Source organism: Lissotriton vulgaris, chromosome 7 (genome assembly GCF_964263255.1).
Source record: "Lissotriton vulgaris chromosome 7, aLisVul1.2, whole genome shotgun sequence".
Taxonomy (NCBI): Eukaryota; Metazoa; Chordata; class Amphibia; order Caudata; family Salamandridae; genus Lissotriton; species Lissotriton vulgaris.
The window spans coordinates 379,698,088-379,724,681 of NC_141695.1; the positions used below are offsets into that span (position 1 = coordinate 379,698,088).

The following is a 26,594-nucleotide window of genomic DNA, read 5'->3' on the forward strand; positions in this document are numbered from 1 at the left end:
AACACTATCCAGTGGCTTGGGTCCAGCAGGGCGGATAGAATCTGTGCCAGCGTGACCATTTTGAATTTCATCTTCCGCAGTAAGGCATTCAGAGGGTGAAACCCTTCATTCTTCTTTGCCACAAGGCAAAAGCAACAACACTCCCCTATTACCGAGTCTGGAACCCTCTTGATGGCTCCTTTGGAGACTAAAACTCCCACTTTTTGATTTAGAATTGAAAGGTACTCCTCTGAGTGCCGCTCTAATGTGGGTGGGAAGATATAGTGGAGCAGAAAGAAAAGGACGGGCATAAGCCATGCTGAATGATTTGGAGGACCGATATGTCAGATGTGATGGTTCGCTACACTGGGAGAACCTGCCCAGTTTGATTGTGCATCACTAATGACAAGCTATAGTGGTTAGGTGGATGTTGCCGTAGGGGAAGGGGACTTGGAGGACTAATGCCCTTGATGACCTGCAAGTTGCCTGCCAGATCCCGGGCCTCAAAGGACTGGATGGAGTACAGCAGAGGTTGGGAAAATCCACATTGAATATACAGTGCACAATTGTTACTTTATGTGTCTGCCCTCAGCTGGAGACATGATAGCAAAGGAGTCGGCCGTTTTTGCAATCTGTATTTTACCCTCCAGGTGGGGTTAATGAGACTAGTAGTAAACCCAGAGTAATATTATTCATGGTGGGGAAATATGCAGCAGCCCAAGCTTTTAAGGCATAGTATCTACTTCCATATTCCGTTCCGTGTTTAGGGGAGGCTTTGAACATGTTGTTTATCTTTTTATACTTACTCCCTTTTTAATTAATTACTCGGAAGGTATGCCAGATGTATTTTCTGTAATGTTTATGGTTTTATCAACTAATAAACAATTTCTTTTTACTATACACCAGCCCCCAACGGTCCCAACTGCCCTTTCCAAACCAAGGCCAGCACGAATCATATTTGGCCATATCTTGACCATCCTGGATGTTTTGAGGCAGCGAGGCCCAAAGGTCTTCAGGGACCACTTGCATCATTTCGCTAGCCCCGTCTCAGAGAGCATGCGTATATCAGCTCAAAAAACAAAGTGCATGGACCGATCTTAATGCTTGGCTAACCAAAGAGAACATCTGTTTTCTCGTCTAATGCTCTTAGACTCACTATCCAGGGGAGTTACAGGGAATGGTGTTTACTTTGCTTGTTAAAGCCTGAAGAACCAGGCACTCTGGAATAGGATGTTTAGAGAGACGTCTTTGACGAAGTGTCCAGTGAGGAGTAATTAAGAGCTTCCTTGAATTGGAGCAAGGGCTCAAATGAGGCTGATCCAGGCTGTAAGATTTCAATAATGGAAATCTAAGATCATCAAATTACAACTGCAAATGAAGCACTCTCTTCCATATGAGGTCCAAATTGAGAGTTCAAACCTGTTTCAGAAGACGTATCAAGCCCACTGCCCTTATCTAAATCCATGAGAAAATTGTCATCATAATGAAGGGGTAAATCATCCCCATCGCCACCATCATCATCTCTAGGTGGTGGCAAACTTTGGTCAACAAGACAGTGTATTAGACCAAGTAGACTGCGACTAACGGTCAGAGTTGCTCATGCTATCTTACCATTAGTGGCACCAAAAGGCACCATCTTGTTTACCAGATCCTTTCTTCTTTTTAACTGGGGAACAAGAGTAATTCTTGATACTGGGACTACCTCCTAGGTGAAGTATGAAGTAAAATTTCCACATTAACACCTATAACTTTGTAGGCCATTGGGAAACAGGAAACATATTAGCACAGTGTATAATTTGTTGTAATAACGGTGTGGTTTTGTTAATATTTTCATGTTCTAAAGTGTGTGTCCTTGAGATAAAGTGAACATATGTTTATGCCCCGAAACTCTGATGAACTGTAGATTTATTTATTGGTTGGCATCTTCACTAACCAATACTAATTAGTAAGCTATGTCTGATCAAATCAAATCAGAATTCCAATTATAGTAGTTTCATTTGTTTCAGGTTATAATGCTACCCAATTACCATTCTTTTTTGTTAAAGATTTGAGGCATGGCCCCCTTTTAAAGGCCTTAATCTGCTGCGTTACAGCCAAAGGCTGAGATATTTCGGGCACACCGGGACCATCTAGGGAATGAGCTCAGCAACCTGAGATAGGGAGGTAGGCTAACTGATACCGTGAAGCTCTTACACCTTCTACTTAGATAGAAAGTGGAAGGATGGGGGTTGAACAGGGCCTAGTGAGGTTTATCAGTTTGTTACTAATGCTATGCGGTTTGTAAGCAAGTGTTATGCTTGCAGAGTTAGTGCAATGAGGTTCCATGGAAGAAGATTTAGAAGAAGGCTAGTTCAGTGGAGCCTGAGCAAGAGGGAGGCGATTGTCCACATATAAATTCCATTTGCCAAGTCTATTCTGGACAGAGCAAGGGTGATTGTTGTTTCAAAATGTGACATGATCCTTCTCAAGTTAACTCCGGTATTGGGCAGAGGTCTAACAGTATAAGGTTAGCCAATCCATTTGTATTGTTAACAGACTCCAAATTAATCCTACTTGGGCATCTCATAAGAGGTCACTTGGTGTCAGGAATTTAAATAGCTGTTGGCAGGTCACTTATAACTTTCAACACAAATTAACATTTTTCAAGGGGCCCATAGTTTCATGGTACACTGGTGTCTGATTTTCAAGCATAGATTTAATGTGTACTTAAATACTGCAGCTAACAATAGAACATTGAAGAATCCTGAAGAACAGGTTCAAGAGTATACCCCTACATTGCAGAATAGAACCAGTCCCTTCCCTAAAATCCTTTGCAATACCATTGTGAAGGAGCAGAATGTAACACAGGTTTCTGATAAAAAAAACTGAGATTGCTTTTGTTTCATTAAAAGACTGAATGGGCCACTCAATGTCTAGGACCACATTCAGTTACGTGGCTTTGTTTAGGAAGGCTAAGTATGCGAATCCCACAATTTTTGAAATGTTACAATGCAAGTATTGAACCAATTAAATTAGAGAGACAATGGTGTGCCATGCTGCACTCACACGTTGTTCCGATCTTATTTTAGTACACATTAAGAGAGTTGGGTAGTTTGGGTCTGATTGTGAACGGCTACACATCTGCAAGAATCCCTGCAACCCAAGAGGGAATGTTAATTTCCTGAGGTGAAGTGTGTACCATGTAACGCTTGTCCATATGACAACTAATATAAACTTTTAATATGTAGAGCAAGGTAGCTCAACTCTACGGTATAAAAAAGGTAGTACAATGCTGTTGTATACGAAGTTACAATAATACAGAAATGTGAATCAAGATAGTTCTCTTTATAACATTATTGGACAGTACAATGAAGACATCCCCCATGCCTGATTCAATATCAACTGACTCTACTACAGTATGTTCACTTAGCATGCCAGAACTAAAAAATACATTTAGCTTTGAAAATGTTCCTCTTGGAACAACACACATTGGTTAGTTGATCATAGTTAATATGCTCCAGCACTGGAAAAGTGATTTTGTGGGTTTTTTAAATACGTTAAACATCCACAATCTTTAACCTAACTTCCAAAATGTATTCAATGTAACGTACTGGATGCCTAGATGTATCTTAGAAAATCACCAAAAAATGTGATCTTGAAAGAAAGGAAGTTCCAGGCAAGTGTAGGGTTGTAAGCCACAATAGCACTTACTTACCTATAACTCCCACATCAGCTTAATGCAACCCAAAAAATCAAAGCCACATCTAGTTCAAGATGATTAAGATGCTGGCAGGAGTCCGGCTTAGTATTATGGTCTACTGTCCACTCTCTCCCAATGCATGAATGGGTTCTTTAAACAAATGCTTCTCTGAAAATGTGGCAAAAGTATAACTGCACAACGCAATCTTCCACTGGAACACAGTCCATGGACTAATTCTACTTCTCATCTTTTAAGAATGACATTTTTCCTCTAGAACGAAGATGTTCCTCTATGTTCATGATCACAGCAACCAAAACCATGCCCCAATCAGAGACAACAGTGCTACATCAGAATGCTGCACGGTAGCCAGTTGCTATCCTAGGGTCTATAGATGCCCAACTCCAGAAACTGCTGGATAGCATCTCTGTTTCTTTGATTCTACTGCTTCCAGTTATTAGCAATCTCCACAGAAAAACTGACAACTGAAAAAATGTCAGATAAATAGTTTCATACCTCAAGGGAAATGCTGAGCTGGCTCTGTCTATAGTCGTCTCCATACGAATCTAAAATCCTCATCAAGAACCTGCGAAAGAAAGTGTATAGAATTGATTTGGTACAGAGGATGAAAACACCTCCAAATAATACAATAAAACCAAAATATAAAGTTAGATTAGAGGTGTCGTCCAGAGATATTCATTTCTCGATCAAAGACAGGAACTAAATCCATCAAATAAGCACACAAACCACATATTTGGATTTCTGCTCAAAGGACAAAGAGATTACCAACATAATGTTGAGATTTACACCGCACAGAAAATAGAAATACTGTTTCACTTAAACATTAAACACATTACTGGAGTAACACATGATCAAACATTGCTAAAGTGAGATTACCATGGCTACGAAGTCCTGGTTTCAAGAAAAAATATAAACTTGCAAGGAGCATGCATTCCTTTACCTGCAGCAGTCTGTTAAACTAAAGTGCAGGAAAAGATTTTACTCCGGTACATCTTTATTATGTAACCACCTAGCCCATTATTTGCAACCTGTGTTGTCATTACAGTTGGAGATCCAATGAGCCTTTCTGTGAAGAGAGAGATGCAGTCAACTACAGACAGGCACTTGCTAATCAAACATACTTTCCCTCAGTAGCAGTGGCCCGGTATACAAGACGGATTTTCCCCCATTCCCCCACCCCTAAGTTACAAATACCTGTGGTACCTCTAACTCTGGTGGTGGGTAAAATCCAACTCATTAAAAGTTGGACCATGAGGGTTCACTATGATAGGAGAAGTTACCAGAAAATCGGTAATACCAGGTCTGATTCCTGTGGTAATTTCTTATTTCCCCTATACTTTCACAGGTATATTTGGTTGTTTTTAGATGGTGCTGTTATTTGTAAAGTGTACTACAACTCTCGATGGCATCCTGGCACTTAACAGGTGTGCTGCCTAGCCCTTCATATGGTAGGTTGGTTAATTGAAAGAAGAAAAAAAAGGTCTTTAGTTTCTTGGAAATTCATGAAGAGCAGAAGAGGCTCTGATATGGAGTGGGAGGCTGTTCCATTCTCTATGAGTGATGTAAAAGAGCACCCGTCCTACTGATATAGTTCTGTATACATGCGGGAGGAGTGTGAGTAGGAGTTCTGTAGAGAAGAGTTGTTTGGGTGGTTGGTGGAAGAAGATGCAGCTCAACTGTTCAGGTAGGTGAGGCTTAAGTTGTGTAGGGCCTTGAATGTGGGTGTGAGGAGTTTTAAATGAGTATGCCTGTGTATCAGGAGCTCCAGGAGGTGTTGTGTGATGGATGGTTGAGGATGGGTATGGCTGCTGAGTTTCTTGATGGTTTGTAGTCTTCTAGTAAGTTGACTGGTGATCCCAGCATAGAGGGTATTCCGGTAGTCCAACTTGCTGGTGACTATGGCATGAGAGACAGTTTTTCCAGAGTTGCTTGGGAGCCGTATGAAGATCTTCCTCTTCTTCAGGGTGTGGAAACAGGGTGCAGTGATGGCACGGAGTTGTGCTACATTTTCAAGCTGCTCAGCAAGATGATCTAACTTGGCATTAACAAAGAAGAATGAGTAGTATAGGCATGGTTTTCTCTCCCCTGAAACATTTACAAGACTACATCTGGAGCCAGAAGCCCTGAATGTCTGATCCTAGTCAAATTATTGTGTGTTTCACCTGGAGTGTTTGAATGGATACCAGGTTTTAGCCAATAAGCTAAAAGAGGTGCTAGGTGCTTGTGCTGCTGCTCTGTCCCAGTGCTCAGCAGTGCCAGAACACACCTATTGCCTGAACCCATATTACCCAACTCGGGGAGCCATAATCGTAGGCACTGTACCCAAATACCCAAGACTAGAAGCAGTCTAAATCTGTGGAAAATATTTGAAAACATGCAGAAATATTTTCACATTTCTCAGGGAAAAGGTGATAACATTTGCAGAAACTATAGGAGAGAAAAAATTACATTAATGGTGCAATGACAAAAATAAGGAACTAAGTCATTGTTGTAAAGGCTTTAAACAATTCGTTTTGCCACACAGGACAGAAGTACAAGAAACACATGAAAACAAATAATCAAGTAACCCAGATGATAAAATGAATGTGTTGATTTGGTATTTCATATGCAATTTATCTGGATCTAGACTGGGCTTTATGCCCAGTCTAGATCCAGATAAATTGCTTAAATTTAACCAGGGCTTAATGTTCATAAATAGCGGTTATTTTGTGTGACAGTGATAAGTATCTGAATTAGCTAATTTAACATTCTCTAGTGGTTAACCATAGCATAACTGTAAATTTTAGTTGTACTAGGCCAGTCCAGGGTCAATGATTAGACACTCTCGATGTGCCTTCTCTCAAGTTTGTGGGGACAGACCTATACCGGCCAGGTATCGCCTCAAAGGCAGGCTATACGGTTATAGAGTAGCACATGGTGGAGGAGTTGCACTACTATTGGGCATCCCATGAATTGAAAACAAAATGATTGGTTTAAATGTGGAGATACAGAGAACAAACATAGGAATATTGTGTCAGGGTGTATACCAGTCATGATTAACCACTTGCTACTCCATTGCCTTCAACAGAGCTTCCAACATTCAATGTTATTAACCGATTTGCAAATCAAAATAATGCGAGACCTAGGATAATAAAAATATAACGATCACCTCTAGATGTCCTACTGAAATACTTCATGGCAGGGTACACCTGAAATCTTTTTTTTCTAATTACCAGGCGATCGTGTTGAATCTCGCACCAGTATTCTCCGCTGACAAGACCTGGATTTTCACATCAAATTCTATGTGGAGTGAACTTGCCCCAAAGAGCCTAGGGTGGAGGGACAGGTGCATTTTCAAAGTATAAAAAGGGAGTACCTTCGCTCATGTTTCATCTTCCGTGTGATCTTCTCAACCTGGTGCAGTCGGTTCAGCACTCTCTCATTCACCTGAACAGGAGAAAAATATATATGTTCAACAATGCAGAAACTAGTGAAGGGGCTACAAGGTATAAATGTAAATGTAAATGTATTACGATTTATATAGCGCACGTATCACCCGAAGGCATCAAGGCGCTTGCCTTGGGAACCCGTCCTGGTATTCCCCTGTGAGATAACCCCAGCAGGGTATCCACAAGGTGAAAGCCAGGCATCCCGCCGCGAGGGGCCGTAGTGGAGATTAAGCAAGCTATTGCCCAGAGTCGCAGAGTGTGAACCCGTGAGTCGAGTAGGCACCGGAACGAGAATTATCGAGTCCGTGGAATTTTTGAGCCCAAGACCCGCCGAGGCGGGGAATTGAACCCTGGTCCAGGACCGATCTCAGCTTCTGGGTCTGCCGCCTCTAACCCCTGAGCCACACTTCTCCACTAAGAGCCACACTTCTCCATAAGCAAGAAGTTGCTGGTTAGGACGTGGGATGAAGAAGAGCTAAAGAAGTAGGAAGTGATACAGTGGAACAAACTGGTGAGGAGGAAGAAAGCGTAAGAAGCTATGTAATAAGAAGGTGGCCCTAGTGGCTGGTCATGGGCACTGGATATGAGGCAGTCTAGAGACGAAGTACATAGGGTATGGGCAGATTAGGTGGTATGGAGTGGTTAAGAGGTAGGGATTGGTTTAGAACAAGGGACGTGTCACAACATACAAATTAATTTTTATTTATTTTGTGGTATTTGTAGAGCACTAACATTCATCCCCAGAGGAATATCACAGCGCTAATACTACATTTTGTTTAGTCCACAGGGGAGACATTGGGTACAGAAAGAGAAGGTTAATCATTCTGGGAAAAGCCATCTTTTTATTTTTTTTCTAAAGCCAGAGTAGTTCTCAGTGAGACAGATATCCAGAGGGAGAGAATGTCAGTGGGTTGTTGCCAGATAGGTGAAAGAACCATCAGCTCTGGCCTTCTTGATGAGTTTTGTTTTGACTAGGGCATGGTTAGATTGTCCTAGATTTCTCGTGGGTTGATACAATTCCACCTTCTGCCTGGGAAGCGAAGGGCTGAGTATGGAAGAGGAGCTTAAACTTAGCTCTCTTTCGTATGGGCAGCCAGTGAAGTGTTTTTAGACAAAAGGGAGCAGAACTATATCCGTCTTTATTGCAAATAAGTTTTGCTGTGGCATTTTGGATTACCTGAAGATGCGTGAACAAGCAGTCAGCCATCCACATATACAGTGCGTTTCCATAATCCAATCTGCTGGCAATTAATACCTGGACTACAGTGCAATACAAATCAATAAGAATCCTTCTCAACAGTTTGCTGAGATGTTTTAGCTGGCCAAAGCGTTTACCACACATTGACTTGACCTGGTCCTGTTTGGGCAGGGATCAATCAATGATATTTCCTACTGTTCCCCCCATAGATTTGGTAGCGGTACCGTGCCCAGAGTGGAACGCCACCAGGAGTCATTCCAGATATGCTCATCTCCGCAAAACGGAAGAATTTCAGTTTTTTTCTGCGTTGAGTGTTAGACATTGCGCTGTTTAACCAGCTGGCCAACTCAGAGAGACAATCTGATAAAATTGTCTTGGTCTCGGTCAGCTTCTCACCAATAGGGATGATCAACTGGGTATCATCAGCATTGGAACAAATGTCAAATCCCCATTTTTTTACCAATGGGGCATGGGATGCGACAAACACTTTAAAAGGTGTTAGGCTCAATGAAGACCTTGGGGTATGCCGTATACCATACCATACCGTAAACACTTATAAAGCGCTCTGCTACCACCAATGGCGGTGTCCCGGTGCTAGAAGTGGCAGCATGATCAGACAGGGGAAAGGGACTAGCTAGGGCAAATCAAACAGCCAATTTTTCAATGCCTTCCTAAAAATAGATTCAGATTCTGCTTTGCGCAGGTGATCAGGCGTAGAATTCCAAAGAGCGGCTGTTCTAACTGTGAAGGTTCACCCACCAATCCTGACTTTGGCAAAGCGGGGAGTGTGGAGAAGCATCTGGGAGTTGGATTGCAAAGTCCAGGTCTGGTGATATTTCTGAAGTCGCTGTTTCAGGTATCCTGGACCTCTATCTCTTGTGGCTCTATAGGCAAGGGACAGTGCTTTAAATTCGATTCTCCTTTTCACTGAGAGCCAATGGAGGCTACGCAAATGAGGAGAGATGTGGTCTCGGAGGGGCACATTTCTGATGAACCTCGCTGTGGCATTATGGACCATCTGCAATCTCTGGGTAAGATAAGCAGGAAGACCCAGGTACAAGCTGTTAGCATAGTCCATGTGAGATGTAATAAGGGCATGAACTATTATAGCCCAACAGTCCATCAGCAACAGGGGAAGGAATTTTCGCAAGGTTTTGAGTTTCCAAAAACAAGTTCTGGAGACTTGGCCATTCTGGGCCTTGCCCGATAGTTTAGAATCGAATTTGAAGCCTACGTTTCTGACAGAGGTGACAGGGATGGGGGGCGGATTCAGCTGTGCCGGCCACCAGAGATCTGTCAGTGGAGTTGAAGGTTGGTTAAAAAACATAACCTCTGTTTTGTCAGTATTTAATTTCAGGCATTTGTCTGTCATCCAGGAGCCAATTAAGGTGAGGCAATACTTGAAGCCATCCATCACAGCTTTTGCAGTGTCTTTGAAAGAGAATACAAGCTGCGTATCCCAATCGTATGAGATCATTCTCACCCCACAGTGATCCCCTACCGTTGCCAAAGGGGCAAGATAGACATTAAACAGGGTGGGGCTCAACGACGAGCCCTGAGGCACACCACATACCATGGTGCAGGAAGAGGACATGAGGGCGCAGAAAGACCTGCTGAGACCGTGCATCCGGAAATGAGCTGAACCATATTTTGAGCTATGGAGGAGCAATGAGAGTGTGTCTAACTGGACAGTTTGGAATCTTTTACATAGGAAAGTTCCAAACCATGGGAGGCTTCCAGAATGGACCTCATCTCATGGAGTTTCTTAATCAGAAGACTATAAGAGACTGTGTTTAATGCCGCGGAGAGAACTGGTAGAATCAGGGCCAGTGCCCTGCCTTGATCTACCTTCAGTCTGATGTTATCCAGGACAGCAAGAAGAGTGCATTGAGTGCTATTTATAGCTCAGAATCCCATCTGAGAGAGGTCAAGTAAGTTGTTGTTCTTCAAAAAGTTTGTAATTGAAGAATGACCAGTCTTTCAAGGACTTTAACCATGTGTAGTAGCAAAGAGATGAGATGATAATTAGATAGGATGGATACGTTGAGTCCTGATTTTTTGGCTAATGGGAGAATTAGAGCTTGCTTCCACGTGACCCGGTATACAGCTATCTTTAGTGACAAGTTAAAAATGTGGGTCAAATATTCACTCAGAATAGGTGTTAGGCGGTTAAAAATAAAATGAGGGCAAGAGTCTAGTGGGGAGCCTGGCTCGATTTGAATTAAGGTTTTCTCCACCTGTTCCTTGGAAAAACAGGTAAAGTCACCTAAATGGACAGATGAAGCTCTTACACCAGGGGACATGCTTATAGACATATCTAAAAATAAACCTCGACTATGTGGATCGCCCTAATATGCATGTACTTCCAGGTCATTACAAATGATAAGAGGCTATTCTGTTTGAAGATCACCACCAATGTACAATCTACTGCCACTTTCATGTCAGTCTATTTCAGTATGTATTTCATATATGAACCTATGCTTCTCTGTATCTAAACTGTTAAAATCTAATAAGCAAATTTAAACAAAAAAAAGTCACCTAAATGGACTTTTGCTTCAGGATGCGGCCTGTGGGGGCCAATGGAAAGTCTTCTAGGGAAAGTTGTGAGTCGACAGTAGAGTATATTTTTCTCTATTTTGTCAGAGAAATAATTGGCTATTGCTTCGCAGTGGAGAGGTGATGGTGTAATAGTTTGTGACAAGCTAACTGGATGGGACAGTTCTTTTGCAATTTCAAACAGCTCTTTAGAAGATCCGCTATTTTCAGCCTTTTGCTTTTCTTTGCATTTTAATCTGCCTATAGTAATAATTTCACTGGTGTTTGTAGGATGATTGATCTGCTGGCTTTTTGGAGCGTCTCCATATTCCCTCAGACGCTTTATGTTTCTTTTTGTCATTTCCTAATTCAGGGGAGTACCATTTTTCAGATGGGGCGACCCTACGGTAAGTGTTTGTTTTCCAGGGGACACAGGAGTCAAGGGCTGCCGTTATAGTTGTATTGAGCAGCCCTAGAAAACTATTGAGGGTAATGGTTATGTCTAGTTCAGGCAGAAAAAAGTGGTTTGCGAAGGATTCAACACTAATTTTACTCCATGACGTTTTGAGGGGTTCAGGGTTTTTGGAGTGTGTTTTGGGGATAAAGGTAGAAAAATCGAAACATTTATGCTGAAGTGATTAGACCATAAGAGAGGGGAGATTTCAATATTCTTTAGGTTGTTGGAATTAGAAAATAGCAGATCTAGAGTGTGCCCCGCAGAATATGTGGGGCCACTAATCTTTTGAGTCAACTGTAGGGAAAGCATATCGTTTTTTAGTTTTCTGCAAAGTGTATCTTCTAAATTTTCGAAATGTAGGTTAAAGTTGTCAATTACAATGTATCTATCATGTTTTAGCATTAGTGGTGCAAGCAATCAAACAGCCCATTGAGCGTTACAGCCATGGGCCTATAGACAATGGTACCACCCATCAGTCTCTGTTTCTTGAGGGCTAGTTGAAATACTAGCCATTCTCCATCAGCCAACGATAAACTACCTTCTGTTGAGCAGGTATACATATCTTTAAAGATAATGGCCGTGCCCCTTCACTGGCGTCCTGCCCTATCGCATTTTAAAAACGTATAATTCAAGGGCAGTGAGACAGCAATGTCAGGTAGAGCATTCCCGCTAAGCCACGTCTCTGTAAGAGAAACTGAACCTAGAGTTTCATCCCTAATCAAGTCCCATATTTCAATGGAGTGCTTTGGTAACAATCGAGCATTAAAATCCAGGCATTTAAGAGTGTGGTCAGCTGGGTGACTTACAATTATGGCAGGAGTATGAACCTTCAATTAAGCTTGGTGAGCCCACTACACAAGAGTTTGGATTGTGCCTTGGGGATTAATTAATTGTAGTAGCGTATTTTGTGCATGGAGCAGCCTTACCTTGGTTTCTGGGGTCAAACTGGTAGGGTGTCTGGTGATGTCCAGGTGCGGACGTGCGCATACAGGCTTGCCTTCGGCACATACGCTGCTGCTGCGCTACAGCGCAGCCCCCTCATTTAAATGCCTCCTCTGCATGGAAAACGCTAGACTGCTGACCCAAAATGGCTATCTTTTGGCGGGTGGTTTAACTCACCACCGCCATTTATAATTTTTAACTGATTAACTATTCGTAACACATCCTAAAATTACGATTTTTAGCAGCAAGTGTTTTTAAAATGAATTTTCTATCCGAAACACACACATAAAATATTGATATTTAGCAGCAAGTGGTTACTACCGAACTTAATTTACCTAGCAGCAATATTTCCAGCAATCGTCCCCACAAAAAGTGCTTAGAGAAAAAATAGTAACCGTATAAATGCCCAGTAACATGCTGAAAAATACTATTGGCAGGGAGAAGCTGTAGCTAACAATACATCACTAGTGAAGCGAGTGCAGTGACTTATTTTGCTTCAGAGAGGCAGGCCCGATTATTGGAATTGGAGTAACATCACCCTTCCTCACGACCTTAACTGATTGGCCACTACTAAGTACTTTAGCCTTACCCCTAGGGGACCAAGGCATGTGGGAAGAGGGTTAATAGGTTAAGGTTGCCTTCCTGTGGCCTGTTAGAGCCTGGTAATGGTCGAGACACTGAAACTCTGCCCCTCAGTACCCTAATCACTTCAGGAGCCAGTAGAGTCACCCATCATACAGGTGAGTATGAGCCACTTTTACTCCTACGTGTTTTCAGTACTTCTGGGTAGGTGTACCCATGCAGGTCTTCCCTAGCACCCTTCCTTTTGGAGGATAGAGTGTATTATTGGTGGCCCCTACTCTGCTTCAGTGGTCTACTGCTGTAGCGTCTAGGTCCCCACCTCAGTTTCTCGCTACTCTGCTTCTGAGTAAGCCTCGTCGACCTGATACTTCAATGACTAGACAACTTATGTGGAGAAGTGTGGCTCAATGGTTAGAGGAGGCAGACCATGAAGCAGAGGTCAGACCCGGGACCAGGGTTCAATTGCCGACGCGGCATGGTCTTGGGCCCAAAAATGTCCACGGACTCGATAATTCTCGCTTCGGTGCCTGCTCGAATCACGGGTTCACACTCTGCAACTCCGGGCAATAGCTTGCTTAATCTCCACTATGGCCCCCCACGGCGGGATGCCTGGCTTTCACCTTGGGGGTGCCCAGTACGGGTTATCTCACAGGGAAAAACCAGGACGGGTTCCCAAAGCAAGCGCTTAGAGACCGTTGGTGATAATGCGCTATATAAATATAAATTACATTTACATTATGTACAATTCCCATTTGCAAATGGGAAATTTACATTTTGCACACAGAAGGGTCTGCAAATGGGAATGCAATGTTGAATGCTATTTATGTACTAAACTCTTGCATCGAAAACTGTACATGCAGGTAATGGGGGGCGAGGGGGGAGGAAATAGCAAAACAACCTGCGTTATGAATATTCATTAGGCAGGTCGCAATTTGCAACCCCTGGTGATTGGCTGCGACTGGTAAAATTCCTTCACCCAGCCCCCACCTAACCCTCTTAGGAAAGGCTTGTAATGCGCCCTGCCGGGTGACATCTTCCTTTTTCCCGTTGCATCCAACATCCAGACACTTATCACCTACAGGGAGCAAGTAAATGTCTGTGTTAAACACTAGGGAATCGGCAATTCTGTGCGGAATGCTGGCCTGAAAAACAAGCATTTGCAATGCAATAGGTCTCGCATTAATTAAGTTGGAGCTATTGGTACTGCTAAATATTGCAACACCAATTGCAACAAAAGTCTATAAATTGCAGGCCCAAAAAAGTGCATTTATTTTTGTAGCAATGGTGGCATGCTGCGCTTTAGATGAATACGTTTAAAAATAAAGCGCGCCATACTGCGATTGCGACAATAGATAATTGTGGATGCGTTAACAATTGATGTGTGCACTGATGGCTGGTGGTGTGTGTGCCTGTAGAAATTAGGCACTGATGGCTGGTGGTGTGTGTGCCTGGTGGAAGTGTGCACTGCCGGCTGGTGGTGTGTGTGCCTGGTGGAAGCATGCACTGACGGCTGGTGGTGTGTGTGCCTGGTGAAAGCGTGCACTGACGGCTGGTGGTGTGTGCCTGGTGAAAGCGTGCACTGATGGCTGGTGGTGTGTGTGTGTGTCTGGTGAAAGCGTGCACTGACTGCTGGTGGTGTGTGTGTGTGTGCCAGGTGAAAGTGTGCACCGACGGCTGGTGGTGTGTGTGTGCCTGGTGAAAGCGTGCACTAATGGCTGGTGGTGTTTGTGCCCGGTGAAAGCGTGCACTGACGACTGATGGTGTCTGTGTCTGGTGAAAGCGTGCACTGACGGTGTGGTTGTGTGTGTGGTTATGTGTGTGGTGTGTGTGGTTGTGTGTGTGGTTGCGTGTGTGGTTGTGTGTGTGGTTGTGTGTGTGTAGTTGTGGGTGTGTGGTTGTGGTTGTGGGTGTGTGGTTGTGGGTGTGTGGTTGTGGGTGTGTGGTTGTGTGTGTTGTGTGCGTGTGGTTGTGTGCGTGTGGTTGGGTGTGTGGTTGGGTGTGTGGTTGTGTGTGTGTGTGGTTGTGTGGTTGTGTGTGTGTGGTTGTGTGTGTGGTTGTATGTGTGGTTGTGTGTGTGGTTGTGTGTTGGACATATTGTAAGTGCCTGTGGAGTGTTGCCAACTGTGGGGGCAGGGAGTACCACAGATCGAAGCAGTCGGGCATCGCCGTGCCACAGTAGCACCCCCGAGATTGAACACAATAGCAAGGCTTTGTTATCAGTGGGGAAAGTGCACACAGGACAGGACACGTAGGACAGTGCATATGGGTGGTGCAATCAGGGCAGTGCAGCCTGGATGTGCACACAGGGCAGTACACATACGACAGTGCACAGAGGTGGTGAATTCAGGGTAGTGCACGCAGGACCATGCACACAGGAAGGTACCCAGGAAGTTGCACACAGGACCATGCACTCATGACGTTGCACACATACTGTTGCACACACGCCAGTGCACACAGGACAGTGCACACAGGACAGTGAACATAGGACGGTGAACACAGGAGGGTACACACTGGGCGGCTGGTGTGCAGCTCTTGCGACTGACCGGCTGCATGCGAGCTAAATGTACCACGTCTGAACTGTGACTGGGTAAAAGGAGGTGGGCCGTGAGCACGGAGCCAAGGTTGTGTGTCTTACACTGAATAACCTTGCCTCCAAGATAAAGCATTTTGGCTTTTAATGTGCTAATTACTGACTCACTTACAAGAGGGATTGAAAGAAACTGCTTAGTCTGCTTTAGCCAGAAATGTAGAGACTAAACACTGTGCCCCCCCCCACCTACAGAGACACACACGGAAAGGTGCGGCACGCAAAGCCAATAGGTCTCGCATTTGGGGCCTAAAAAAGTGTTTAGCTAGAGTTATTAGTTTAGCCAATGTGTTTAAGCTGTAAGGGCTGAGACACGGTTAAGTAGCCTAGCAAGTCCTAATTCAATAAACAAAAACAATCCTAGGAAAAAACGGTGTGTTTCTCCTGTAAATATTCCATTGCCTGAGTAAGTTTTATTCTTAATTATAAATAAATTCCTATCACATTATCATGCCAGCTAAGCACTGTCCGAAGTATGTATTGGAAATAAACTGTAAATGCAATCAGCAGTGTGTGTTTATTTCCAAAAATCGTTTCCTATGTAAAAATTCCAATGGTTGAGCATGTGTTGTTCTAAAATATAAATACATTTAGAAACCTCAATCCTGTCAGCTAAGCACTTTCACAAACATATATTTAAAATAAATCACAGTATCCAAATGGCCCTTTAGCAAAAGGAGGAGATACCGTGATATTACGTGTGAAAAGCTGGAAGTGCTGGCACAACGTCAGTGGCACAACAAGTTCCGCTTTATGTGGAGTAAAATGCCATAATTATACTAGCCTTTTGCAATTTTTGCGCAAAGTATACAATATACTAAAATGCAAACAATGTACCATCTACTGACAGCATGCTAGCCCTTTGAGCCTTTCAGACACAGAACATAATATGTACTCCTTTTGATAAAACAAGCTTAGACGAGGTGTAAACATGTAAAATGTGGTGCTGTTTATTGAAAAGAAACCATATCACATTACTGTGCCTGAAAGGCTGTAAGGGGTGCTCATAGTTTAGAAAAGTTAACTCCATCAGTTGGATCATGGTTATAGAAACTGAAATTAAAGGTACAAGTGGTTGCCAGCTGTTTCATCACAACAAGGGACCCAGAGACTGGGAGTGACATCACTGAGGAAGTGGCAGTGAGCTCGGTGTCACATCACATCAAATGAGCCTGCAGGTTGGAAATGGCTGCCAGCTGACTGAGAGCAGCCAGGACGAAACCGGACACAGCCCCAGATAAAGGGTGAAATCAAAGCCCTTGTGAAGGACACAGAAATCAAGGGCAGACTAATGCAGTATCTGTCTATATTAAGTTTAGAGGTCGGGACTTAGAAAAAGGTCTACTGCAAAGTGTAAAGTGATGTTGTTGAAAGGGATGGGCTAAAAGGGAGGGGGGAATGCAAGGAGCACAGCTGTACCCGTTTGTGATCACTTTTGCGGCCGGTTTGATGTTCTCAGTACCGCGCAGCTAACTGAGAACATCAAAGCGGCCACAAAAGTGATCAAGCAGGCTAACAAATGGTGCGCGCGCCCGGCGCACAGGCACTGTACCCGATCTGCCTGTTTGGGAGCACTTGGAAAAGGCCCACTAAATATCTCGCAAAGCATCGCTAACGCGATAGCTAGGCGAGACCTAAAAACGGTTATTCACAGTTATTCCCCATTGCGTGGGGTTTAACTTGTAAATCTAGGGATTTCATGCAGAGTTTCCAACCGGGGTCGACACTACCAGCCACACATAATGTCCTCATGGAATGCCGAATTACTCCTAATTGGGCCCATAGTATTTATGTGTTACTCGAGGCAGATTCACAACCCCAAAAGGCTTCTTTTATTTACAATCGTTTAATGATTGCAGAAAATATTAGAGTAAAGTAAAGGCAAAGAAAATCTATTTTATTGTAGGATTATTTAAAATCTTCACAATCGAAGCTAACCTCTTAAATGTCAATAAAAAAAGATGCATAATGGATTAAAAGAAAGATGAAGAGAAAGAAATGTTTCACATTTTAAAACGGTTCAGTACTTCAATAAAATACGTTATCAAATGGCTCTTTGAGCCTGCCTTTCCTTTTCATTGTCTGCGGTGAACCTGGCATAACAGTGCTTCCAGGCGACAATATGGGAAGAGGGTGAACCTGGTTCCATAACTGGTCATTCTATTGACAGTCTTTGAACAGCAAGGGACATGAATTTTAAGAAGCTTCCGGATAGTTGGGGATTTTCACTCTTTAGACACTCCTCCCCTGCATTTTGGCATTTATCTATTTTTAATTTTAAAAACACTGGCCTGAATAGCAGTTGTCTCTGTGGGAGAAGGTTTCCACAGAGCATATAATGTGGGGCAGACACTCTGTCACTACTTCACATAAACGGCCTGTGCGATCCAATTTGCCAAATAGCCTGTTGTGGGCATAATCCCAAAGGAGGATCAGATCAGTTCTTATTCATATTAACTCTTCCGTTTCAGAGACAGTGGCTGATGTAAGTATTTCTATTTTTGCTGGTGTCTCTTAGGAGTTGGACACTATCCTTGCATAGGCTCTCTTCCCGACATCTGCCATGTCTTCGTCAACAGGCATCAATATAACTTTTTAGGTCTCTGCCTGCGATGGCTGCACAGACATGAGCAGGCGAGATTTAATGATCCTGAGTACGTTTCACTTGCGAGGTTAAGCCCCACCCCTCTTTTCAATTGGCTAGCGTTACGGTTCATGCTAAACGGTGGCCAGCCATTGGAAAAGAGGTACCAGTGACGTACTTCTTTCTCTTTAAGCCCCGTCCTTTTCAGACTAGCTTACTTTAACTACTGCTGTGGTAAAAGGTTTCTTATCTTTTTTATGGGGCGAAACAGTTTGCCCCATAAAGAAGATGATAAACCTTTTACCGCAATATGGAAATAGACAACAGGAGTATAACCAGTAGACCAGATTGAGATCTGGGTGTACATGTGTAAGAAACAACAATATCTCAATTGGATTCACTTGAGTAACAGAAATGTTTGCATGTACAGGACATTACAAAAGATCTGAACATAAAAGAAAGAGAAACTCGAAATTTCAGTCGGTTTAGAAGTGCATATAGCATCATATATTTAAGGTCATATTTAAGCAAAACAATAAAAAAAAACGTTTAAGATATCAGCACTGTGGGCATATAATGTGTTTGGCAACCCAAGGGAGCTTTGTGCACTATGTGATAGTGAGACAAACGGTGACAGCGCGAGTGACATATGGGTGAAAATACAGCAAAGGACGCAAAATGACAAAAATGAAAAACACAATATATACAGAGTTCTTTGGCTCCTTTTTGGTGAATCCGTATTTGCTTTTAGTTATGGGAACCAAAGGAGGTACTGCGCCATGAGTCGTGCTGTATTGTGGGTCGACGGCGTTTCGATCCTATTGATTTAGGATCTTCATCAGGACCGGGTTGCCGATTGACGACTGTGTAAATTATGTGCGGTTACAGAGACGGATCCCCGTTCTGGTGGGCAAGTAGGAGTAGCTTGGATGTCCGGAGACAGATTCCGTAGGAGGTTGATGGAGATAAGGCACAATTAATGGAGCACCGTTATGGTCGGTGAAGAAGGAGTTAAGGGAGACAGTTGAAGGGCGATCCGGTGGCTGGATCCAAAGATTAGGCTCGAAGAGTCATGATGATAAAGGCACAAATAAAGGAGCCCCGTTATGGCTGTTGAAAAATGAATAGGATAGATTGAGGTCCAGGAGTACTCCTACACCGATGCGGATCCAGATCTACTAAACAGATCACCCGACCGCTCCTTCAGCAACAGACCCTGACGACATTCAAGAGTCTTCTCCACGGTTATCACACCGGGAGGCAGGCAGTGGATCGTCTGACCCTGCCATTGTAGTTCTCCCACCACCATCATCCTCGTAGCAAGAATGGGGTTCTGTTCCTGTGCTACCACACGACTCTTCAAGCATAGTCTTCGCCCTCTCCAGGACTCTTCGAGCCATATCATTGGATCCAGCCCCTGGACCTCAATCTATCCATTCGTTTTTCACCGGCCATAACGGGGCTCCGTTAATTGTGCCTTTATCATCATGACTCTTCGAGCCTAATCTGAAATTCCGAGTCTCTCTTTCTTTTATGTTCAGATCTTTTGTAATGTCCTGTACAGGCAAACATTTCTGTTACTCAAGTGAATCCAATTGAGATATTGTTGTTTCTTACACAAACCTTTTAAAAGAGAAATGTGTACGTCCTGTGTCATGGCGAGTGCTTGTTAACTGTGGGGCGGCGTTTTTTTCTTTGAGAAGAGACGGGTGTAGTGATTCTCTTTTAATGTCTTCATTTGCCTGATGTCTATTTCACTGTGGGATGGTATTTCCCTTTAATAATTGACTTAGAAAATTAACGCGATGTTCATCTGCTCGTCGTTACTTCCAGCGCGGCTCTGTGAAAGTTGACACCTAAGGTCATTGGCTATTTAAATGCTCTCTTTAGCCAGTCTTTTATCTGGGCGTTTTTATATCACCAGCTGCCGGCCTTTACCGCCCGGCAACCGTAGGCAACTTATATTCGCACATCGAGGTAATTTAGTTTTCACCTAGAAGGATGACCGCCTTATTAATTAAATTATAATTCTATTACAAGTTCCCAGAAAACGATGTGGCTGGAAACCAGACTTCTCTGATGGAATGCAGCGCTGCATCTTGAAGGCAGCTCCCACCACCCCGGGGTGTTTGAGAGGAAAGAGGCGGGGGGCAAGCCGGGGCAGGATTGGGACGGGGGGTTGCGGACGTGGAGGAGGTGTAAGCAGACTTGTGCTGCGCATGCGCCTTTCATCGTGCCGTCGTGCACTCTGTTGTGCACACATCGTTGGCGTTCAGGGAGAGGTTCTTGACACACACGCCCTGTTTCCTCAGCTAGGACTTGAGTGAAGAATGAGTATGTCACCACACTCACTACAGATCTAACGGGCTCCAGGGAGTGGGGGATTAAGGGTGTGGCTCGGTGCTCGTGAAAGAGAAAGTGATGTCTCTTGAGTGGAGTGTGTTTAAAAATGGCATTTTGACAATAAAGTTGACTGACGGCTCAGGTAGGATCACAACGCCAACGGAGTGCGAAAACCAGCTACTTTCTGCTTAAGTAGCTGGTTTTCGTAATCGAGAAAACTCTTTTATCAACTTTGAAAGGAATTAGCACTCACCGCGCTATGGGAATATCCAGGAATGAGAAAATTGGCGCTCTGTTCGTCCTTGGCCTGCAGGCACCTTGCCCTGGCACGGGTGCAGAGGACGGAATTCGGGCAGTCCCCCTGTCAGGTTCGGCCGGCTGCGTCACGGCTTGACGCTCTCTGGAGATGCCGCCCCTAGGCCGGGAGGACTGCCTGGACGTGCTTGTGCAGGGATCTGGAATCTCACCTCACCCGCCGCCTCACCCATACCCCACAATCTCCCCCCCCCCTTTAACCCACAGCCTCACCCCTGCCTCATCAGAGACGCACAGGTTTACGTACTTGCCCTTATGCTGCCCCACGGGCGCTTTCAGGTTCAGGAACATTATTTAACATCAATTGGTAGCCACCCCTTCGATGCTATCGTTCCTACAAAGTTGGACAGGCCTTCAAAAGTTTAGGGTGGGCAGAGTCTGAATGATGTGATGTGGGCAGGTTTGGCATCATGGTATTCATACCCTGTATATGGGATCTATGCTTGTTTGTTCGCTCTTGGCCCCTCAAGGAACCGACTGTAAAGGGAGCGGAAAGATAGTGGCTTGAGTGCTGATTGGAGCAAACTGATGACACGGGGCAGTAACCCGCTTTGGTGAGGGTGGGAAGGGCATTATTGTAGATGTTTGTGTGCGTTGCATGGTTACTCCATCCTCGGAAGGTATATACAGAATGCTTTTAGATTTTCTTCTCATGCGTGTGCTTGATCGGAAATACAACTGAACAGGAGGGGTTCTAATGACATGAATTATTGTGTTGCTTTTGTTTTCTTCTTTCGCTTTTTGGAGCGAGACCTATTGGCTATGCTTTCCACTTTCACTTCACATTGGCACCATTACCAGTGTTGTTGATCCCTTGACCCTGACAACGTCCGATGGACTACCACCCGTCCACCCCATCAAGCCCTGATCTGTTGACTGGGTATGAGTGTTCTGTTTAATTCGGATACTCTGTCCATCACCACCCCCTTTTCTGAATCGTTTTGTCCACCATAAGCGTGGAAGGATATACTCAGATGTGAGTCCCTTGCTCATTGCACCATCAGGATTCAAGCAAGCCGGGCCGAAGACGGCTGTAATGCCAGAAACCGGTCCCTGGAAGCTTGTTTCCTTCCCAGTATAAGAATTGGCTTGGTAGTTTGGTCTGCCCTGTTCCCATGATGCACTGGGCCAGGGACAGACTAATTTGCATGTAGCCAGGTTCTGAGCTAGGATGGTGCAGTGAGCTAAAAAACAGTGATGGATCAAGCCCTGATCTGTTGACTGGGTATGAGTGTTCTGTTTAATTCGGATACTCTGTCCATCACCACCCCCTTTTCTGAATCGTTTTGTCCACCATAAGCGTGGAAGGGTATACTCAGATGTGAGTCCCTTGCTCATTGCACCATCAGGATTCAAGCAAGCCGGGCCGAAGACGGCTGTAATGCCAGAAACCGGTCCCTGGAAGCTTGTTTCCTTCCCAGTATAAGAATTGGCTTGGTAGTTTGGTCTGCCCTGTTCCCATGATGCACTGGGCCAGGGACAGACTAATTTGCATGTAGCCAGGTTCTGAGCTGGGATGGTGCAGTGAGCTAAAAAACGGTGATGGATCAAGCCCTGATCTGTTGACTGGGTATGAGTGTTCTGTTTAATTCGGATACTCTGTCCATCACCACCCCCTTTTCTGACCCGTCCACCCCCGGTTGGCCTGGCAACCGCCAAGTCATTGAGAAGCAAGCCGGGCAGACTTGTGTCATTGAACGAGAAAAGAGGGACTGCCTGCACCGTAGCCAATAATAGTTACGTACTTCACCATATGTATTTTACACCCCCTCCCCACCCCCCATGTTTATCAGGAATAGTACGGGTTTTTGTCGAACGTTTTGGCCATCGTCAGAAATTCACCTTCATCTTCCCCTCCTGCCACCCAATGCGATTTTCAGTCCCAGCATTTTCAGCTTAGTTACTTGGATTTCTACAGGTGTTTGATGCATTAAAATAGTAGTCACAAACAATATAGGTAGTCAGAATGTGCGTGTGGCACTGCGTGTCTGTGTGTGTGTGGCTCTGTGTGTGTGTGGGAGAGACAGCCGTGTGAGAGACAACAGTGTGAGAAACCTTTTATTTATGTTTTGGTTTTTGAAACATAAATAAAACGCATTGTTATTTGCAATGTCAATAGCTCAAACTCACGTAAATATGCGACCTATTGCATTGCAAATGCAATAGGTCTCGCATTTGCAAGAGATTAAGCTATTATCATTGTAAATGACAATGCCATTTATTTATCTGTTTTCAAAACCAACACATACATCAAAAGTTTGTCACTTACAATGCCAATAGCTCTAACTTTTGCAAAGGCGAGACCGTTGCATTGTAAATACTTGTTTTCTTTCTTCAACAGGGGAGAGGATGTGGTCTGATGGCTAGAATGCCGACTTTGGAGCAGAGAAACCACGGCTCGAGCCTCTGGGTCCTGTCCACATCCAGTGATTCTAGGCAAATCACTTAATCTCCCTGTACCTACCAAAACAAGCATTTGCATAGCCAATAGGTCTCGCCTTTGGGACCGTAGAAGTGTTTAGTCAGAGATATTGGCAATGTTTTTAAGATATGTTGTAGAGTAATGTAGCTGTTGTGCTCAGTACTGTAAAGTTTGTGTGTAAGTTGTGCTTAGTGTAGTGACTTAAGGGCAGTGGCATGTGTGGACTGTAGTGGTGAGTTGTGATATGATGTGTGTTGGTGGGATGTATGTGTGTAGTGTATTTTGCTGGTCTGTATGTTGGTGGTATATGTCCTGGTGGGCTGAGGCAGCTGACTCCTACTGACATCACATTCTACTCACAAGCCTAGAATGGACCTATAAGATGCACCGGACTGTCTCCTGGTCGTTTTGAGTAGATTCACTTTATTGTAAACAATTTACTGATGTCCTTTAATCTCTTGTCAACTTCTCAATAAAGTTGTTTAAAAAAAAAAAGGGGGGGGTGGCGCTTTTCGATCACTGACATTTCAGAGCCTCGTCAGGGGCAGTAAGCTCTATGAAAATCTACAATAAAGCTGTGTTTTGGCTGTCAAAAGTCTTTATCCTGAATCAGAATGCACTTGCATGTATTTATTTGTTTATGCAGTTTTTATATAGCGCTAACTCTACCCGACGGTATCTGAGTGGTTTACATAAGTTCCAGTTCCATTACACAAGGTCATTTTTTCTGAGGAAGACTAGCACAGGGAAATTAAGTGATTTGCCCAGGATCACAGAATGGTGAGCTGAAGCTGAAACTCAGACCTTGTTCCTCAGTTTTGAAGTCCACCGCTAAGGCCGTTACACCGCAACCTCTATTCAATAAATATGGGTACAACCCAGAGCGTGCCAGAGGGCACAGTACACCTGCATGTCCACACGCTCTACACAACGCGCTGTGCTTTCCCTTGTTTCTCTCAGATCTTCACTACTGAGCTACAGGGCTCAAATTTCTGACACACATTATTTACAAACACGGCTGTATGTATGAGCCAACAATGGACCTATAAAATGCATCGGACTGTCACCCGCTGGTTTTGAGGAGATTCACTTTATTGTAAACATTTTCCTGGTGTCCTGTAATCTCTTGTCAACTTCTCAATAAAGTTGTTTAAAAGGAAAAAAGAGGTGGGGCACTTTTCGATCACTGACATTTCAGCTCCTCGTCAGGGGCAGTAAGCGCTATGAAAATCTACAATAAAGCTGTGTTCTGGCTTTCAAAAGTCTTTATCCTGAATCAGAATGCGCTCACATATATTTATTTATTTTTGCAATTTTCATATAGCACTAACTCTACCCGACGGTATCTGAGTGGTTTACATAAGTTCCATAACGCATTCCCCAGCGTTCCCTGCTGGTATTACCTGGATGCGAAGTTTCGGCATTTGCTGTTTTCGGCGGTGGCGAACATATCCACGTCTGGAGTGCCCCACCTGTCGAAGACGTCTTCGAGCACTTCGTCGTTTATGACCCATTCGTGGTTTTCCTGGATCAGTCTGTCAGTGCGTCTGCCTGAACATTCTGCACACCTCGTAGATGAGTAGCCGTTATCGTCAGTCCTCTGGCAAGAAGCCAGTGCCAGATCGCCTGCAACAGGGTGCGCGATCTCGAGCCCCCCTGCTTCTTGAGGTAATACATCATGGTCGTATTGTCCGTCTGTACAAGCAGAGAGCTGGTCTGGAAGGACGGATGAAAGGCCTTCAGTGCCAAGTGAACAGCTCTGAGTTCCAGAAAATTGATGTGGTACGTGGATTCCATCGGTAACCACGTTCCTTGGATCTGTATTTGTCCGGAATGCGCTCCCCAGCCGTGGAGGGAAGAATCCGTCATGATAGTCTGAGTGGGAATGTCCTGGTGAAAGTGAACCCCCTTTAGGAGGTTCCCCGCTGAACACCACCATTTCAGAGACTGTAGAGCATGCAGAGACAGTCGTATCTTGTCGTCCCAGTTGCCTCTCCTCTGGTCCCACTGATCCTCCAGACACTCCTGCAACGGTCTCATGTGAAGCCGTGCGTGTGGCGTGAGGAAGATACAGGAGGCCATCGACCCCAGTAGAGAAGACACCATCCTCACTGTCGTAGATGGAGTGGTAATAAGAGCCTGACCCTTCCGAAGGAGTGATAAACGTCTTTCCTCCGAAGGAGACACGCTTGCAGACAGTGTATTGATGGTGGCTCCCAAGTACAGAAGGCATTAAACCGGAGTCGGGACAGACTTGGACATGTTGATGTGCAACCCCAGCTTGTTCAAGAGAACGGACGTCTTCTGGAAGTGCGCTTGAGCTTCCGAGAAGGAGGATGCCTTGATCAACCAATCGTCCAGGTACGGGTAGACAAACACCTTGTTCTTTCTCAGGTGTGCCGCCACTACTGCCATGCATTTGGAAAACATCCGGGGTGCGGACTTTAGCCCGAACGGCAACACTGTGTATTGATAGTGATTGGCGCCGACTTTGAATCGCAATAACTTCCTGTGTTTTTGTGCAATGGGCACGTGGAAGTAGGCCTCCTGCAGGTCTATCGCACACAGCCAGTCTCCCCTTTGCAGCTGAGGGTAAATCTGGTGCAAAGACAGCATGCAAAACTTTTCTCTGTGAATCCACTTGTTTGCTTGTCGCAAATCCAGAATAGGCCTGAACTCGCTCTTGTCCTTTTTTCGGTCTAGAAAGAACCGCGAGTATAGACCTCTTCCCCTTTGAGACAGAGGGACGTCTTCTATCGCCCGTTTTCTTATCAGGGTATCGGCCTCCGCCTGGAGCTTGCGCAGCTGAAACTGCGAGCAAACCGGTGGAATTGCTGGAGGCGGGATGATGAACCGAAGACTGTATCCATCGCAAACAATATTCAGCACCCACTTGTCCTGTGTAATTTTTCTCCACTCTGCCAGAAAATATTGAACTTTCCCCCACCGGAGCGGGTAATGGATGAAGGGGAAGTAATCGCTCAGGGCCTAGACCCAGCTGGGCCTTTGTTCGCGGTGGCCGACTGGTGACCACCCCTGCCCCTCTGCCGTTTCTGGAAGGGCTTCCTCTGGAACTGATGCTGCTGTTGCTGCTGTCCAGACTGTTGACCTCGCCCTCTGCCCTGCGCCCCGTACCATCTCTGGAACGGGCGGTAGTTTTTCTTCTGGTCCTTGGGCTTCTCCAAGCCCACCGCCGTCAACAGTCTCAGCCTCCGCCTTCATGCGGGCCATTTCATCATTGGCGTGTTTCCCCGAATAGGGTCTCGCCCGAGAAGGGCAGGTTGGCCACCCTCTGTTGGGCTTCCGGCTTCAGTGATTTCAATCTGAGCCAATCGTGGCGTCTCTGATTCACTCCATGACAGTACCCGTGGGCTGCCAGGAGCGATGAGTCCGCAGCAGCGCTGATCAGCTGGTTTGACACCAGCAATCCCTCATTCAGGATCTCCATAAAATCCTCCTTTTTTACTCGTGGGAGGAGGTCGGTGAACTGTAGGAGGAACTCCCAAAGGGCCCGATCATAGCGCC

The 26,594-nt window shown here is 44.7% G+C and overlaps 1 protein-coding gene across 2 annotated transcripts in view; it reads right to left on the reverse strand.

Moving 5' to 3' along the window:
• Positions 1–26,594, reverse strand: part of TFPT (TCF3 fusion partner) — a 263,709-nt gene that overhangs the window by 64,565 nt on the left and 172,550 nt on the right. For both annotated transcript variants that reach the window (XM_086930321.1, XM_086930320.1), the window contains 2 exons: positions 7,032–7,102; positions 4,172–4,241 (listed from right to left, as the gene is read on the reverse strand). In XM_086930321.1, the coding sequence (XP_086786447.1) occupies positions 4,172–4,241; positions 7,032–7,102 (141 nt within the window). The remainder of the gene's footprint in view (positions 1–4,171; positions 4,242–7,031; positions 7,103–26,594) is intronic.